This window comes from Pyricularia grisea (assembly GCF_004355905.1).
Source record: "Pyricularia grisea strain NI907 chromosome V map unlocalized Pyricularia_grisea_NI907_Scaffold_10, whole genome shotgun sequence".
NCBI lineage: Eukaryota > Fungi > Ascomycota > Sordariomycetes > Magnaporthales > Pyriculariaceae > Pyricularia > Pyricularia grisea.
In genome coordinates this window covers 212,829-227,693 of record NW_022156722.1, presented here as the reverse complement: position 1 = coordinate 227,693, position 14,865 = coordinate 212,829, and the positions used below count along the sequence as shown (strand labels likewise).

Below are 14,865 nucleotides of genomic sequence, written 5' to 3'. Positions count from 1 at the left end.
TGAGGTTTGATATACTAGGTACTATAAACAGCTGGTTCCAGTTGACAAAAGTCTATATAACGCGACCAGCCCCAGATTAAACTACACCACTAGCAATATTAATCAAAGCCCGCTCTACACAGGCGTTTTGGCCATGACCCTCAACGGATGCGCCTCGGTATTATATACAAAGAAGTTCTTGTTATCGCCGCCACCGGGCCTACTGGTTGACCCGACATCCCACTCCCCCTTCTTCTCCGTCTGGATCAGATACTGATACTTGAGCGTCTCCGCCAGCATGAAGCTCTGCATGATGCTGCCGATGACACCACCGCCGTCCTCCTTGAGTACATCCCTGATGTACCCAAACCCCTTGCCGCCGGGGACGCGCATGGTCCGGTTCTGCGCGAGGGTGGCGGCCCACGCCACATCCCGCCAGTACCTGTCGCCGGTCCACTGGTAGGCGTAGTACCAGCTCTCGACGGCCTCGGGCGCCTGGCCGGCGATCCTGTACCCGTCCTGCAGGAAGAAGCCCGCCTTGCCGTAGAAGCCGGTCTGGTTGGCGACGGCGCGGTTGGTCTTGAGGTCCTGCAGGTCCCAGCTGTAGAGGGCGGGACCGATCCCCGACGCCGTCTGCCGGTACCCGTTGGCGCAGTACTCGCTAAAGTCGAGCCCGTGCTGAAGCCAGTCCGGTCGCTTCAGCGCCGTGCTGCCCAGGATGAAGGACCCGCCGATGAAGCAGGCCAGCGACTCGGTGTAGTTGACCTGCCGCGTGCCGTCAAAGGTGGTCACCATGGTCAGGTCAGGGCGGGATGATGGGTGCGAGAGGAGGTGCGCGATGGCCGAGTCGGCGGCCTTTGCGAACCGCTCCCCGTAGTTGGCGTACTTTTCCGGGTCGTACACGTACATCTTGACCAGGTACTCGTACGCCGAGTCGTTGCCCGACGTGAAACCGCCGTACCGGTCTAGGATCTCGCCCGTGTCGCAGTTGAAGAGTCCGCCGGTGAGTCCGGGCCAAACTTCGGATGAAGGCTTGAGAAAGTAGCTCTCGGCCTTTTGCGCCAGCTTGCCGTACTGCGGGTCGCCCGTCAGGTCAGACAGGTGCTGCCATTCCAGCACGAGCGTGCCCATCTCGGCCAAGCTGGCCGACTCCACGCCGTTGTCCAGCTTGTTGTCGCCGGTAAAAGTCTGGTTCTCGATGAAGAGTTGACCCACGGGGATTCCGGTCTTGGTGTTAAAGGCGAACTTGAGCGTGTCGGCTAGACTTTTGGCCTGGCGAAGCAGCGCATCCACGTTTTGGGGGTTTACTTTCAAGTGGCTGAACGGGCCCTTTAGCAGGTCGTATGCCGAAAGCATGCCCCCGAGGTAGCGGATGTTTGTCTCGAAAAGACTGACTTTCGAAGGCTTTGGCGTGTTGGTCTTGGCAAAGTTTATGCTGGGGATGTAGTCCAGGATGGTGTTGACAATATCGGTCTGCTCCATGATGATGGCCGTGTCGAGCCCGTCCACCGCCGTCACGCCCCAACCGCCACGGTCGTCCGTGTAGTTGGAGTACAGCGGTATCAGCGAATCGTGCGGGAACGCGTGCGCGTGGTAGGCGTTCCAGGCGTACCGAAACATCTCAACCACGGCCTGCGCGCGGGCGGTCTGGTTGGATTCGAATCCAGTGTAGTCATAATTGGAACCTTTCTGCTTGGGGTATGCCAACTCCTGAGCCGCGGCTCCATCTGCCGAGGCAGACAGTGCGCTCAGGAAGAGACCCCCAAGCACAAAGATGTAGCATGACAATAGGCGTGCCATTTCTCGCAGATTGATTATGACCACACTATAAATCTGGGTGATCAAGGAGCAGGCGATGGATGGATTGTAAGAAGATGATTTTTAGGCCCGGGGGAGAAAAAAGTCCCCCTTGACTTGATATAAATATAACATGTTGATCATAAGACCAAACAGGCCGATTGCTTGTAGATTAAGTTTGGGTTGTATATGCCGTGAAAACTTTGTTTGACTCGTTCTAAGTGGTGGCTCAAAATGAATTTGAAAGACATAAAAAAAATTCCCCAATCCGGTACGAGTCACCCTGCATATGAAGACTGACGGCAAACAAGGCACACTGTAAGAAGCTTTCATATTCCCTGTAATTCGCTGCAGGCTATACATTTCATGTTCACCGCTATTGCCAAAACTATCTGGTCTGACGTTGCCAACGTACCATTTGTCCGTTGGGGTCCTGCCTGGTCTGACGTTGCCAACGCACCATTTGTCGGTTGGGGTCCTGTCTCATCTCAAGGTGTACAGCCAACATTCTGGACAATCCTTTCATCTATAATAAGATCAGACTGACTCAACGAAGCCGGTACCGAGAAACCGAACAAGAATTTTTTTCACCTGGAATGATTCAGAATGCAAAAATACATAAGATGAAGAGCAGAACAACTTGACATAAACTATCGTTAAAAGAGTGTGTATCCTTAAGTTGAAGATCGTCAGAAAGAAAAAGAAAAAAGCTTCGAACTCAACAAAGCGGTTGGAAAAAACGAGAGTCCATGCTATCGTAGCCAAAAAAAGCCAGAATTCCAGACACAAAAGAAGAAGAAGATGAAAGACAAACACCAGGGCCTGTAAGAAATTCCCTACCAGGAGAAAGCGCCGACCATGCAGAAAGACCAGAAAAGGAAAAGAAAAAAAAAAAAACAGACGAAATGAAGGGACAAAAGAGGAGAAAAAAAGAAAAGACACAAAACGGAAACGGCAAGCACAAAAAGGGCAGCATTGCTGCATGAGAAGATAAATGCAAATCTGCCTGCAGTATCAGCCCTTCACAGATATATCAAAGTGACCAGCCGGCCAAAGGGCCACACCGTCGTCAAAACAATGGAGCATATCTCAGCACCTTAGAACATGACGGGGAGCCTGACGGGCAGCGAGCGCTTGCCCTTGGGAGGCGTGGTGGGCTTGGACTTGGGCATGGTGGTGTTGGTTCCCTTGCCGGGACCTTTGTGCTTCTTGCCGTCCTTCTTCTTGTCGCAGTCCTTCTTGGAGTCGGTCTCCATTTCGCCCTCGGCCCGCTTCTCGTTGGCAGCAGCAGCAGCAGCAGGCTGGGCGGGAGCGGTGCCGTTCTTGTGCTTGCCGAACTTGTTCTTGAGCTTCTCGAGTCCCTTCTTAATGTCATTCTCAATGTCGCCAATGCTCAGCGGGTCGCGCTGCTGGAGGTTTACGCTGCGCTTCGGGGTGGTCTTCTTGGGGTCGCTCTTCTTGGGCTTCTCGCCGGGCTTGGTGTTGTTCTTGCCGCCGGGCATCTTGGGCGGAAGCTTCTTTCTGGCGTCCTCTCCCTTCTTCTTCGCCTCTTCTTCAGCCTTCTTCTTCTCTTCCTCGGCCTTCTTCTTGGCATCATCGACCGAGACGGCACGCTTGGACTTGTCATCCATCTTCCTTCCGTCGGCAACAGCAACCTTGGGGTCGCTAAAGAGCTCCGCGGTGGCGGCGCGCTTCTTCACCTGTTCCTTGGGAGGCATTCCCGGCTTGGTGATGTTCATGTGCGGGACCTTGGGGAGGTGCTTCTTTGCGTCCTCGAGCTTCTTCCTGGCCTTGTCCATCTCCTCCTCTAGCTTCTTCTTGGCATCCTCCTTGGCGTCGCGCCTCGCAAAGTGCGCGGGGATGGCGCCGTTTCTGGGAGCCACGTTCCGGGCTTGCAGGGCCGCGTTGGCTCCGTCTCCTTTCATGGGGACGGCGACGGCGGCCGAGGCCAGGATGCTGACGATCAAAGTCTCGAATCTCATCTTGGCGGTTGACGGGGGGTGATAAGATGAGAAATAAAAAGACAAGGAAAAGGAACTGGTATCAGGATAGGAAATGAAAAGATAAAAAGAGAAAAAAAGGAAATGAGAACAAAGGGAATAAGGAAAAGAAAGGAAAAAGAATAGGAAAGATAGGAAAAGGAAAAGAACAAAGGGAATAAGGAAAAGAAAGGAAAAAGAATAGGAAAGATAGCAAAAGGAAAAGACCAAAGAGGAGGTGGTGGTGAGAAAGAGACAGAAAAAGATTGAGAGAAGGGTGGGCAACGCCCTTCTTTTATCTTTGATCGCCTTGCCATATTCACCAATATCACGTCTTGGAATATGCGTGATGCTCCGGAAGATTGTATGCACCTAGTGATGGTACCAACGTGATTGAGTTTCTATTTCGGAACACTATTATCGTAGTATACTATCACATCCGCTCGGGTATCAAGATTAGTGGGAACATGCAAAAGCTCCTCCTGGATGGAAAAAGGGGCCACTCCACATCGAGGTGCGGTGGCGGCCCGTGTATGTTAACGCATATAATAACCGACAGCAGTGCAACCCTTGCTATTACGTAGTTCAAAATATCGGATCGAGAAGTCCAGACCCTGGAACGCCTGGAATGCACTCAAAATTCTACTGTAGGTATAGCAGCTGTCATCCTAAGCTTGGCGCATTGAACTGGCGGAGAAGCAAGATCGACGAATAGCAACTCATCAACGTCTGTCTATTACAGTACTATGTAAGGTAGGTATCCACAATCTCCCGGAATGGATAATCCTACGTAGAACTTTGGCTTGTCGCTGGTCGCAGACACAGCCTTGTGCCAATCAAGGTTGTAGGTTGGTAGGGCTTTGTTGCCAATCCTCCGGGCCACCAGTGCCATCGCCCCGACTCGTGTATTTGTTTCGGCTGTGGAGATCCGCCGCCCCGAGAATAGTAAAAAAGCCCCCTGGTTGCTTGAATAAAAGCCGTGGAGTGAACCGAACAATGCGTTAAACTTAGGGGGGCGAGGCTGGTTGTGACCACTTTGAATGAAACCCACCTCGTAGCCGAGGAAGCTTGATTTTTTTTGATTTTTTTTTTCTTGGAGGAGGCAAATAATTTGTTGTTTGCATTTCGTGGAGTTTTCGCTGGAGTTGGCACAAAGTGTCACCATCCCATGATACAAGAGTCTAGCCAAAAGTTGCTATGCATTCCTTTGCTATAATAATGCAGTTTGCCTCTTTACTTTTTATAAACAACATATTATTCGCTCATCGGGAATTTGGTAACTCCAAGTATCAATCAAGGTGGAGTTCAACCCAAAGAACATACCTAGGTAACTACACCTACCGGTACGTTCCTAGCAATGTGATCTGCCGGAGTTCGCAAGTCGGCAGATCTGCAATCAAATACACATACACATCAATTAACTTTACTGGTATTGTTTTCTCATGCCATAGTAGACTTTGCCCCCCTAATAAGCATAAACAACTTTTGTTTTGGTACAAACCCGAGCCCTCCCCATGGACAAGGGGCTTTTCTCTTAATGGATAAAAAAAGTAAAAAAGGTGCAAGCCGAGTAGTCCTCAACCCCTGTCTTGTTATCCACCAGCGTTTTGACATAAGCCTCCCCCACGACCTGATACCCCTCCGAGAACCTCGTCTCGGCCGTCAGTCCCTTGTTGTACCTCTGTGACCTCAACTCTCTCTCCATCGCCTCCCTGTTTGCCTTTTCCTCCGCCGTACCTTCGTACGGTCTAAGAATGACAAACGTGTCCATGCCCTCCATGAAGCAGATGTGGTCTCCCTTTCTCGCCTGCGGGTGAGCCATGCCCACGCGACCCCTGGCCGTCGTCATCAGCCTCATGCCCGACTTCAACACCTCTTCCGCCTCGCCCATCCATCGGTCCGCACGCTTCTCAAACAGCTGCTGCCTGGCCGCCGTCCGCGACTGCGTGCGCACCCGGTTGATCAGGCCCTTGTAGCCGCCGTGGTGCATGTCCAGCCACCGGCCCAGCTCCACGCTGCCCACCACGAAATCCCGGTTCGCTTCGAGCCAGCGGCCCAACGCGCCGTGTTTTGTCTTGAGCAGCAGCGGGAGCCCTCGGTCCTCGAGCCAGCAGCTGCTGAGAACGTCGGCGCAGTCGCGACCAGCCACCTCGCGCGTCCAGTCCAGCAGCTGGTGGAGGGATTGCTGGATGGCCTCGGCGGTGGCCAGCACGCCCGGGTAGCACGTCGTGGGGTTGTCGGGCTGCACGATACCCATGTCCTCGCCGTCCATGGGCTTGCCGTCGGCGGTGAGGGTGCCCGAGAGCCCGTCTATGATGTCGTACAGCCTGCCGGAGCACGAGAGGATGCCGTTCTTGGTCAGGATCCTGTACCCGCCTTCGGAGATGGTGTTGAAGAGTTGAATGTTGGGATCGTGGAGTTTGTCTCCCGGTTGCAAAGCCATATCGTGTGCGTATGGTCGATCGACGTCGGCGAGGTCAGCCCAGTCGGGAACCCATGAGGGGAGTCCTGCTGTCTTTTTCTTTCCTGATCGAGGTTGCAGACATATCAGATCAATATTGCCGCTGGCTTCAATCATGCTCGTTGCTAAAGAGGTAAAGACCTCTGCGACGGGGAGTGCGTACTGGCCATAAAAGAAATGTTAGATCAGCTATCTTTTTTTCGGGACACACAAGTAGCCATGGCGACAAAGGAATACAATAAAACACTCACATTCGGAACAGGCACAAGAATAGACCCGTCCATGGTGATTCCCAGCAACGCGTAGATGTGGTCTCTCGGATCTGTAGCTTTGGATGACCCGCAGTCCAACATCGCTTTCAACAGCGCCTTGGGCTGGCCACCGGCAATCGCCTTTCTCCAACCCCAAAAGTCAAACATCTCTCCCGTACGTCTCGGTGGGCGACTAAAGTCGACGCCAATCGTGGGGTCGAACAGTGGATTCAACCTCTTGTCCGGTGCTCCCCAAAACGCCATCTCCAGCTTCTTCCAGCTGATAATCTCGAATCCGCACATGATGTCAATCTCTCGAGACACGGTGATCTCCTGGATGATCCACATGCGCCGCCAGTACTCGCGGTCAAACAGCTCATCAAACGCCAGCCACGCGTCGGCGTACAACCCTTCATCCAACCCATTGCTCGGAGCACCCATCGTCGTCTGCTGCTGCTGCTCATCATCACCGGCAACCTCCCTCACCTCGGGCAAATACCTCCCCTTGACAGCCTCCCTGTAGCACCTTTTCTGTCCCATTCCAAACTCCCCCGGCTCCGACAGCACATTGAGCAGATGCATGGCCAAGTTGCTAGTTCCCGACTCTGGCCCGAGCCAGACGACAGTCTTGGCAGCGCGGGCGTAGATGGACCGCATCTGCAGGACCTGCTGAGACCGCTCCTCCCGATCCGCCTGGTTGATGCACACGGCGTCGATCCACAGCCTTCTGTACCCCCTGTTCCGTAGCTGCCGCAGTGCCGCGTGCAGGTTCGGCGTCGCCTGGAACAGCCGCCCGTCCACCGCGATCGTCCTCGTCTCGCCCTCGACGCCGCCCCACATGTAGCTGAGCGCCGTGTAGCCCTCGACGGCCGGCGCGAGCAGGCTGACGGTCTCGAGCGAGCAGCGGATCGGTGCGCTCGCGTTACCTTCCCCGCCGCCGCTCTCCTCGGCCGTCAGGAGGGTCAGCACACGGATCTGGCAGTCGGCCGCGCTCAGGGGTTCGTAGGCGACCGGTTCGGACGAGGTTATCAGCGGGTCGGAGGTCCAGTCGTGCGGGGCCTCGCGCAGGGTCCGCTCGTAGCCTGGCATGACGAGCTGAATGAAGGGGTTGGTGGACTCGGTTCGGAGGTCTAGTGCCGACGGGACGGCCATTCCGTCGTTGTCGTCGTCGTCCGAGAAGCGGCCAAATGTCCCGTCCGCTATGCTCTGCTTCATCTCCTTGCGCATATCGCGCAGCTCCTTGATGCCTCGCAGTATAGACGACATCTTGTTGGGCTCTCGTTTGTGGGCTAGGGAAGGCGAGAGCGCAAGTTTGGTTTGGGAAATGGGCGTTCCTAGACGCGATATTCCCCAGAACCCTTCCTTTTCGTGGCAATGCCCACGTTGAAAGATGTCTGGGAAACAAATGAAGCGGTTATCCCGTTTGTCTCTTGGGGAAGCTTCACAAATCCCCTCATTCTTGTTCATCCAGCTGAAATTGCGCCCCAGAGCTGAAATGGACAAGTTCTGCCTGACTGGACTGCGGTGCGGCTGAAAGCCATCCCGTGGTCTGAGCCCAATGTCGGATCAAACCTGGTCAAAAAACAAACAACAACAAACGCCACGGTCGACCATTGACGGGCTGCCATGAGGCGTATGTAGAGATTTTGTGTATGGCCTTTTTCTTCTTCTCTAGCCTTGTGGGGTTCGATGAAAAATAAATGTTGGTGGGAAATGGCAGTAGAGCTGCACCCCGCATTTTGGCTGAAGAGAACGACTTTAATGTACACTGGGACGAATTTGGTTTGATGGATGTTAGTATGTTTAGCCAATATCATGGCGTCGGTAGTTGAAATTAGGCTGTCAGACCTAAGTTATCCGTACCTATCTACTTTGGTAACTAACTATTTGGTTATAGAGTAGGATAATTATTCTAGCGTGTTACAAAAAGTTTGGCACAAACAACTGTAAACAAAACAAATCCAGGGGTGCATAAAACAAAAGCAAGGTACCTAACTAAAGCTACTGCCCACAATTTTTGTCATGATCTACAAGATCATCATTCCTAGACCCTGCGTATCATGCAAATTTTGACCATTTAGAAAATTACCGGAACTGGCGGTATATGCTGAGCAAAATGATGGTGCATTGATTCACGTACACAGCTTCCAGACCGAGTGTGCTAGTGAAGAATTACCAAAAAAAATATGATGACCTAGTTAGGTAATCATTCAGCTGACCTTGTCACGTTGAACATCCGACCGCATTAAAATGTGTACACTTGACATTTAATTCCGTCAAATATTGTATACATGAAAAAGGCCTGTATGCATTATTGGCCTGTCTAGATCGCTAAGTCATAAAAAATGCATTTTTTGTAATGATCCGAAATACCACAATGCAGTGAAATATCAAACATAACCATTAAATCCTTTCAAAACACCCATCCCCCATCGGCCCATTTACTGCTGAGAGTAGACGCAAGCACCAGGCTGGGTGGCGTTGACGACGAGAGCCGTGAGGTTGATGCAGTCGGTGCTACCGGCGGCGTTGGGGGCGGTGCCGGCAGCGATGCTGTAGCTCTCGTTGAAGCTGGGGCAGGCGACGAAGCCGTAGCCGGCGAGGCGGAGGTAGCCGTCGGCGTTGACGGTGAAGGGACCGCGCTGGGCGTAGCGCGGCAGGCCCTCGTTGCCGGTGCTGTACTGGATCACACCGCCGCCCATGCCCGACAGGTCGGTGTAAACCTGCTGGGTCTCGCCGCCCTCGGGGCCGTACAGGTACAGACCCTGGTCCTTGATGTAGAATGTGGCCTTGTTGTTGGAGATGTCATCGCCGCCGGTGCAGTTGGCGCCCTGCTCGGGGAGCTTGACGAGGAGGCTGCGGTGAGCGGCCTGGAAGTAGCTGAAGTGCACCGGGGAGCCGGAGCTGAGGGTGAGGAGGTTGAACTTGGTGCCGTCTGGGATGGAGCTGGAGTTGGTGGAGGCGGGGAGGGCGGCGGCGGAAGCGGCCAGGAAGGAGAGGACGGATGCGAAGGTGAACTGCATTTTGGCGGTTGTTGGTTTTTGTGGTATTAAAATTATAGATGTGATTGTTGGTTGAAGGTGTATAGAGTATTTTGTTTGCCAAGAGCGAGAGACGAGTTGAGATGACTATTAGATTGGATGAACCAGTTTGATCGATGGGATGAAGATGGGGGAGGATATCTTGTGGTTGGTTCAATTGGGAAGAGATGCCATCTCTTAAATATACAATTCACTGTCATATACAGCTACCGGAGAAATCCCTATACAGACAGAACTCCCCTCAAATCTCGCATGACGAACCTGGTATGCCACTCGCAATGAATCGGATCGCATCGGCTAGAATGCCTGTCAGGAGAATAGCGGAGACGAACTGACATCATGTTACCGGCAATACGAGGCCCTGCAGATTCGGGTTGCGGAGAGGAGACGTCAAGGTGGCGCCAATCATGGTTTGTCAAATGCCCCGGCCCCGCCGGTCAACGTTGCATTCAGATCGGTGGAGCCGCTTTTTTTTTTCTTTCTTCCACTGTTCAGAGGTCACTGAGGGGCCCTGATGGGACTGAGGGAGTTTTCTTGCCACTGGAGCTGAGCGGTCTGTACTGCACAGCCAGGTAGCTAGCTACCTACGCAAATAACTACCTAGCGAACCTAGTTGGGCTAAGCCATCTGTTAGTTCGAGGAATACGGCAACTTTGTTGCAGGAAAACTTCCGTCGGATGTGAGGGGCTTACCCGTGGTTAGTTCACGGAATTGAAAGGAATGGATGCGCCTGGGATCAATTGACCGTCCGGTACAGCGAGTGCACTATAGTATGTGATGCATGTTTGTTTACCGACAGCTTCATAGGGCAACACAGCACAGCACATCACAGCCCAGGCCACCAAAAGCCAATTTGTCCGAAATTGGGAACGGCAAACGGCTGCCAAGCTTTACATGCAAGATCCTCCCAACATAGCTAGCTAACCAAACCCAGTGTAGCTAGAGTGCTCCACATACCTATGCTGGAAAATGCGACGATACTTTACCATCCAGGGTCTTTCTGACTTTTCCTTCCACCTTTTCCACGTCAGCGTGTGGATCTGGGCAAAGCCGCTTCGGTTCCCTCTTTGTGCCAACGTCAGTCAACTTTACTGTCATCCACGTTACTCCCAGTTGCCGATGTGGTAACTATCATCGTGCCCAAATCTCGTATCCGAGCGATCACTTTGATTCTTTTGGTTTCGGTTGGTTTGCCAAACAAGGCTAAAGATTTACCATGGTAGAAAAGGACGTTGCCACAGTTAGCCCCTTTTCCGAACCCTGTTGTTTACAACAAGCGATTCAATTTGACTTGTGTAATGCTATCTTGGCTTTTCTACGGCACGTCCACACAGTGAAAAAAAACTCCCAAAAAAAACCAACACCTCTGAAGCCGTTGTAAACAAACAGGCAAGACAGGTTATAATTATGTAAACCAAACATAATACAGGTATTGTCAGTCGTACGACTGGTGCGAGCTAATCAGCCGTTGAATCACGGATCGGGATTGCTCTCTCTACTCTGTACGAATTCCTTGTTCGGGGTTACCAGCCCCTTTTGCCCAGTGGCGGCCCCACCCCAGCTTGCCCCTGGGGCTCTTCTTGGGAGCACCGGGTCATGGCCACCCCCCATTGCGTCGGCCGCTGTTCTTCCGGACATCGGTCCTTCCCGAGACCGAAAAGAACCTTGTTGCTCTGCTTTGACTTTGTCTTCGCTGGGCGAGTTTTTGGAATACGGCCTGTGTTTTTTTTTTTTTTTTTTATTCTTTTTATGTGCCTTTATCCCACTTCGGAAGTTTTCGAAAACTTTGCGAGACTCCGGTTCTCCACCTTGTCCCTCCCATTCCCAACACTGGCCATTGTCGGTCGCATACTAGGTGCTTGGAGATATCCATTGTAACGTTTGACACCAAAAAGAACATCGTCACCTTATCGCTTCTCCACTTTGGAGTGGGGTAGGGCTGGAACAATCAATTCCGAACTCGATCGACTGCGGCCTCTGCCGATGCCGATGGTGCCAAACAATTGACTGCCCGACAACATGTTTTTTTTCGGAACTCGGTGGAGTTATAGAGTAGAATGGTATCAACACCACAAAGTGAACCTGTACCAACCAGTCAGTGTTGAATACCACCAGCAACAATGCCCTGAAGCCTGAAGCTGGTTGCGCGAACCGTACGAAGTCCTGCTTCTCGTCAACCCCAATCAAATTCTCACCCATCGCCCCAGAACCCGGGTTCGATGTTTTCAGCCTCCGATGCGATGCCCGGGCTGTCTTGGGACCCAAGACACCGCATGTTCCGGATCTTGGTTCCTTCGCTTTGGTTGAGACTTTTAGGAACGACCCTAAAACAGACGTGATCTTGGGCCTTTTTTTTTTTTTTTTTTTTTTTTTTTTTAAAAAAAAAAAAATTCAGGACACCGGATACATACTAGCCGCATGGCATCCATCCAGCTCACCGAGTCCGCTACGAGTAGAGAAGGTCATTGTTATATAATCGTCCATGTCCCACCGGATGACATTGATGACAGTGTCGTCAGGAGATGAAGACGCCCCTCACGGCATCATCATAATCGTCGCCATCGACTATATTATAGATGTGCATTGTCTGCCGCCGAGCATTCGAGGGTGGCATAGGAATCAGGGGCCGTTGGTTCTTCGAAGAAGGATTAGAGTGTGATGCGGGTATCTCTAACTGTATTGTTCATGTTATAATCGTTTCTTGGTCCTGCACGCAAGACTTCACATGGGCAGTACTAAGTAGCTAGAATTCCACAAGGCGTCTCAAAACACACACTCCTCAATAGCATTTCCAGCTTTAATTTCCTCAACCATCTCGCCCGACGCCTTCTCACTGATCAGAAACGTAGACACCACAGGGAATACCCCGGGAATGCGAGCAAAGGCACTAGCATCGACAACCCTCAAGCCAGCAACTCCTCGCACCCGAAACTTGGAATCCAGCACCGCCAACGCATCGTCATCAGCTCCGATCCTGTTGGTGCTGGTCGGGTGGTGCCCAAACGTCTGCTTGTGGAGCCACGCCTCGTCGCTCTCGCCACAGTATCCATCCTCGTCGGCCCCCGAGGGACACGGCGGCTCGATGGTCGTGATACCGATTCGTTTGAAAACCGTTCGGATCCACGCAATGGTGTCCTTCATGGCCTCGATGTCCGGCTCTGAGCCTTCAGCGTAGTGGTTGAAGTTGATCTCGGGCGGCTCCTGAGGGTCCGCGCTTCGCAGCTTCACCCACCCTTTGTCGTTCACCGAGCTCCCCTTGACCATGCTGACGCCGTAGACGTTGCTAGGCTCCGGCGGTAGGTCCCCGACCGTGTTCTCGGACGGCCAAAAGCCACGGAAGAGGAACCCGGGCCCACCCATGAGGAACATGTCTCGCTCCCCGTGAGCCGGGTGCTTGGACTTGACCATGGCCACGCCCGCCGTGCCTGTGCCCGCGCTGCCCGAGCCCACGATCGGCATCTCCTGGTTGTCCATGAGGTTCTGCCCCACTCCTGGCACGTCGGCCACCACGCTGATGTTGAACGACTCGAGGTGCTCCCGGGGCCCGACGCCGCTGAGCATGAGGATCTGCGGCGAGTTGAAGGCGCCCCCGGATACGATCACCTCCCGCCTGGCCATGACTGTCTTTTTGGTGCCGGTACTGTTGCCGCCGTCTGCCGCGTGCCGAAGATCGGCGCGGTATAGCGACGCACCCTCTAGATACTCGACGCCGACGGCGCGCGGCTTATCGCCGCCGCAGCTGCCGGTCGTGTCGAACAGCACCCTGGTCGCGAGCGAGCGGATGGACACGGTCAGGTTCGAGCCGGGCCTGTTAGCCTCCTCCTGGATGTAGTCGCGCGAGCTGTACCTGTCGCCGTTGGGGTACTGGTGGTTGACGAGCCCGTAGATGCTCTGGGTCTGGTCCCGGTCCGGGTCGAGCTCGTTGGGGTCGCGCGTCAGCAGGTCCGTCATGTTCCGAGTCAGGTTGAGGTCCTGCGCGTACATCTCCATGACTTGGTTGCCCACCAGCGGTCCGGTTTCGGCCTGCTGCTTGGTCCCCATGTGCGTCTGGAAGTAGCCGTCGAAGCCGTGGCCCGGTGTGCCGCGGGTCAGGTAGTTGTTCTTCTCCATCCTTTCAAACACCTCGCGCATGTTCTCAGCCCTGTTGTGCGTTTTGTGTCTTTTGTTAGTGTCCCAGACAGCCACATCCAAGAGATTTTCCCCCCTACAAACAGCAGCTATATCCCGCTCACCTCCAAGAATCATCCCCGGTGACGTTGGCGTGGTAGTCCCAGTCCCCGTCGCTCGGGAGCCACGTGCACATGGCGTTGATCATACTGCTACCGCCCAGCGTCGCGCCGCGCGGGTAGTACACGCCCAGCAGCTCCGAGCCCGCCGGCGCCCCGGTCTGCCCGATCCAGTACTTGCCCTCGGGCGTCTTCCAGGTCAGGTGGCTGTACTGCTCGTTGCGGGGGTCGCCTTCCGGGTAGTGCCGGACGAAGAAGTTCCACGTAACGTTGGATGAGTAGGCCCCGAATCCGCCGCTCGGGCTGGCGTCGCCGGCTTCGAGAAGGAACACGGAGTAGCCCGCCTTGGCGAGGTTGGTAGCCAAAACGCCGCCGCCGGGTCCGCTGCCGACGACCACATAGTCGTAGGTTGGGTTGGAGTCCTGGGATGCGGTCAGGGTTAGGAGGGACAGGGTTGCGATGCCTTGGAGTAGGGCCTTGTAGCCTGTGGTGGGCAGCATTTTCAATGATCGGATGGAGCAACCGGGGGACCAAACTTGGACAAATCTCAGCTGAGAAAGAAGGGTTGATGCCGGTCGGGCAAAGGATCGCAGTAGAGCCCCCTCGGTAAATATATCTTTTTTTTTAATCCTCCCCTTTACCGCAGAACCTGCAGGTCAAAGACCTGCCGGTGTATTCGGCAATTGGGTACCAAGACCTTCACCCCGAAGCCGCATCTTGGCACAGCGGGGGAAGCCCCCAATCATTTACTATGAGTACGAAATTAGTTACGAGTCATATATCTGGTGTGCAGGTTTCCATGGGTTGGTGTTGTATGGGTAACCAATAGGCTCCTTTGTTCGAATAGACGTATTTATTTCCCTTGTAAGCATAGAAATAAGAAATTCCGACCCGATGCGGGATATTTTTCTGAATCCAGCGAAACTCATCCCCGCAACCCCTTCCTCCGTCCAGTGGGTGAGATGGAAGTAGCCAAATTGTTCGCCTGCCAAGGCGGTTAAGTATGTATATGAGGACCTGGGTTTGTATTTCAGGTCTAGCTTGTAGCGAAATTTGTTGAGTTGCGGAAAAGGGCAACGTTGGCATGCTGGTGATTTTTTTTTTTTTTTTTTTTTTTTTTTTTTATATTTT

At 53.4% G+C, this 14,865-nt stretch overlaps 7 protein-coding genes across 7 annotated transcripts; 1 reads left to right on the top strand and 6 right to left on the bottom strand.

Moving 5' to 3' along the window:
* Positions 1 to 114: 114 nt before the first annotated feature.
* On the bottom strand, positions 115 to 1,779 carry PgNI_11579 (uncharacterized protein; the record flags this gene model as incomplete). The annotated part of the gene is made up of 1 exon (XM_031131545.1): positions 115 to 1,779. The coding sequence occupies one exon, from the start codon at positions 1,777 to 1,779 to the stop codon at positions 115 to 117; it is 1,665 nt and encodes a 554-aa protein (XP_030976556.1).
* A 1,094-nt stretch (positions 1,780 to 2,873) lies between these two features.
* Positions 2,874 to 3,758, bottom strand: PgNI_11578 (uncharacterized protein; the record flags this gene model as incomplete). Its single annotated transcript, XM_031131544.1, has 1 exon — positions 2,874 to 3,758. One exon carries the CDS (start codon positions 3,756 to 3,758, stop codon positions 2,874 to 2,876), a length of 885 nt encoding a protein of 294 aa, XP_030976557.1.
* A 1,423-nt stretch (positions 3,759 to 5,181) lies between these two features.
* PgNI_11577 (uncharacterized protein) lies at positions 5,182 to 7,733 on the bottom strand (the record flags this gene model as incomplete). Its single annotated transcript, XM_031131543.1, has 2 exons — positions 5,182 to 6,378; positions 6,468 to 7,733. 2 exons carry the CDS (start codon positions 7,731 to 7,733, stop codon positions 5,290 to 5,292), a joined length of 2,355 nt encoding a protein of 784 aa, XP_030976562.1. The 3' UTR covers positions 5,182 to 5,289.
* Positions 7,734 to 8,908: 1,175 nt separating this feature from the next.
* On the bottom strand, positions 8,909 to 9,490 carry PgNI_11576 (uncharacterized protein; the record flags this gene model as incomplete). The annotated part of the gene is made up of 1 exon (XM_031131542.1): positions 8,909 to 9,490. The coding sequence occupies one exon, from the start codon at positions 9,488 to 9,490 to the stop codon at positions 8,909 to 8,911; it is 582 nt and encodes a 193-aa protein (XP_030976563.1).
* A 357-nt stretch (positions 9,491 to 9,847) lies between these two features.
* Positions 9,848 to 10,084, top strand: PgNI_11575 (uncharacterized protein; the record flags this gene model as incomplete). The annotated part of the gene is made up of 1 exon (XM_031131541.1): positions 9,848 to 10,084. The coding sequence occupies one exon, from the start codon at positions 9,848 to 9,850 to the stop codon at positions 10,082 to 10,084; it is 237 nt and encodes a 78-aa protein (XP_030976560.1).
* Positions 10,085 to 11,699: 1,615 nt separating this feature from the next.
* Positions 11,700 to 11,974, bottom strand: PgNI_11574 (uncharacterized protein; the record flags this gene model as incomplete). The annotated part of the gene is made up of 2 exons (XM_031131540.1): positions 11,700 to 11,848; positions 11,920 to 11,974. The coding sequence occupies 2 exons, from the start codon at positions 11,972 to 11,974 to the stop codon at positions 11,700 to 11,702; spliced, it is 204 nt and encodes a 67-aa protein (XP_030976561.1).
* Positions 11,975 to 12,002: 28 nt separating this feature from the next.
* PgNI_11573 (uncharacterized protein) lies at positions 12,003 to 14,307 on the bottom strand. Its single transcript, XM_031131539.1, has 2 exons — positions 13,741 to 14,307; positions 12,003 to 13,649 (listed from the first exon to the last, which is right to left on the bottom strand). Exons 1-2 carry the CDS (start codon positions 14,232 to 14,234, stop codon positions 12,272 to 12,274), a joined length of 1,872 nt encoding a protein of 623 aa, XP_030976624.1. The 5' UTR covers positions 14,235 to 14,307; the 3' UTR covers positions 12,003 to 12,271.
* Between the last annotated feature and the right edge of the window lie 558 nt (positions 14,308 to 14,865).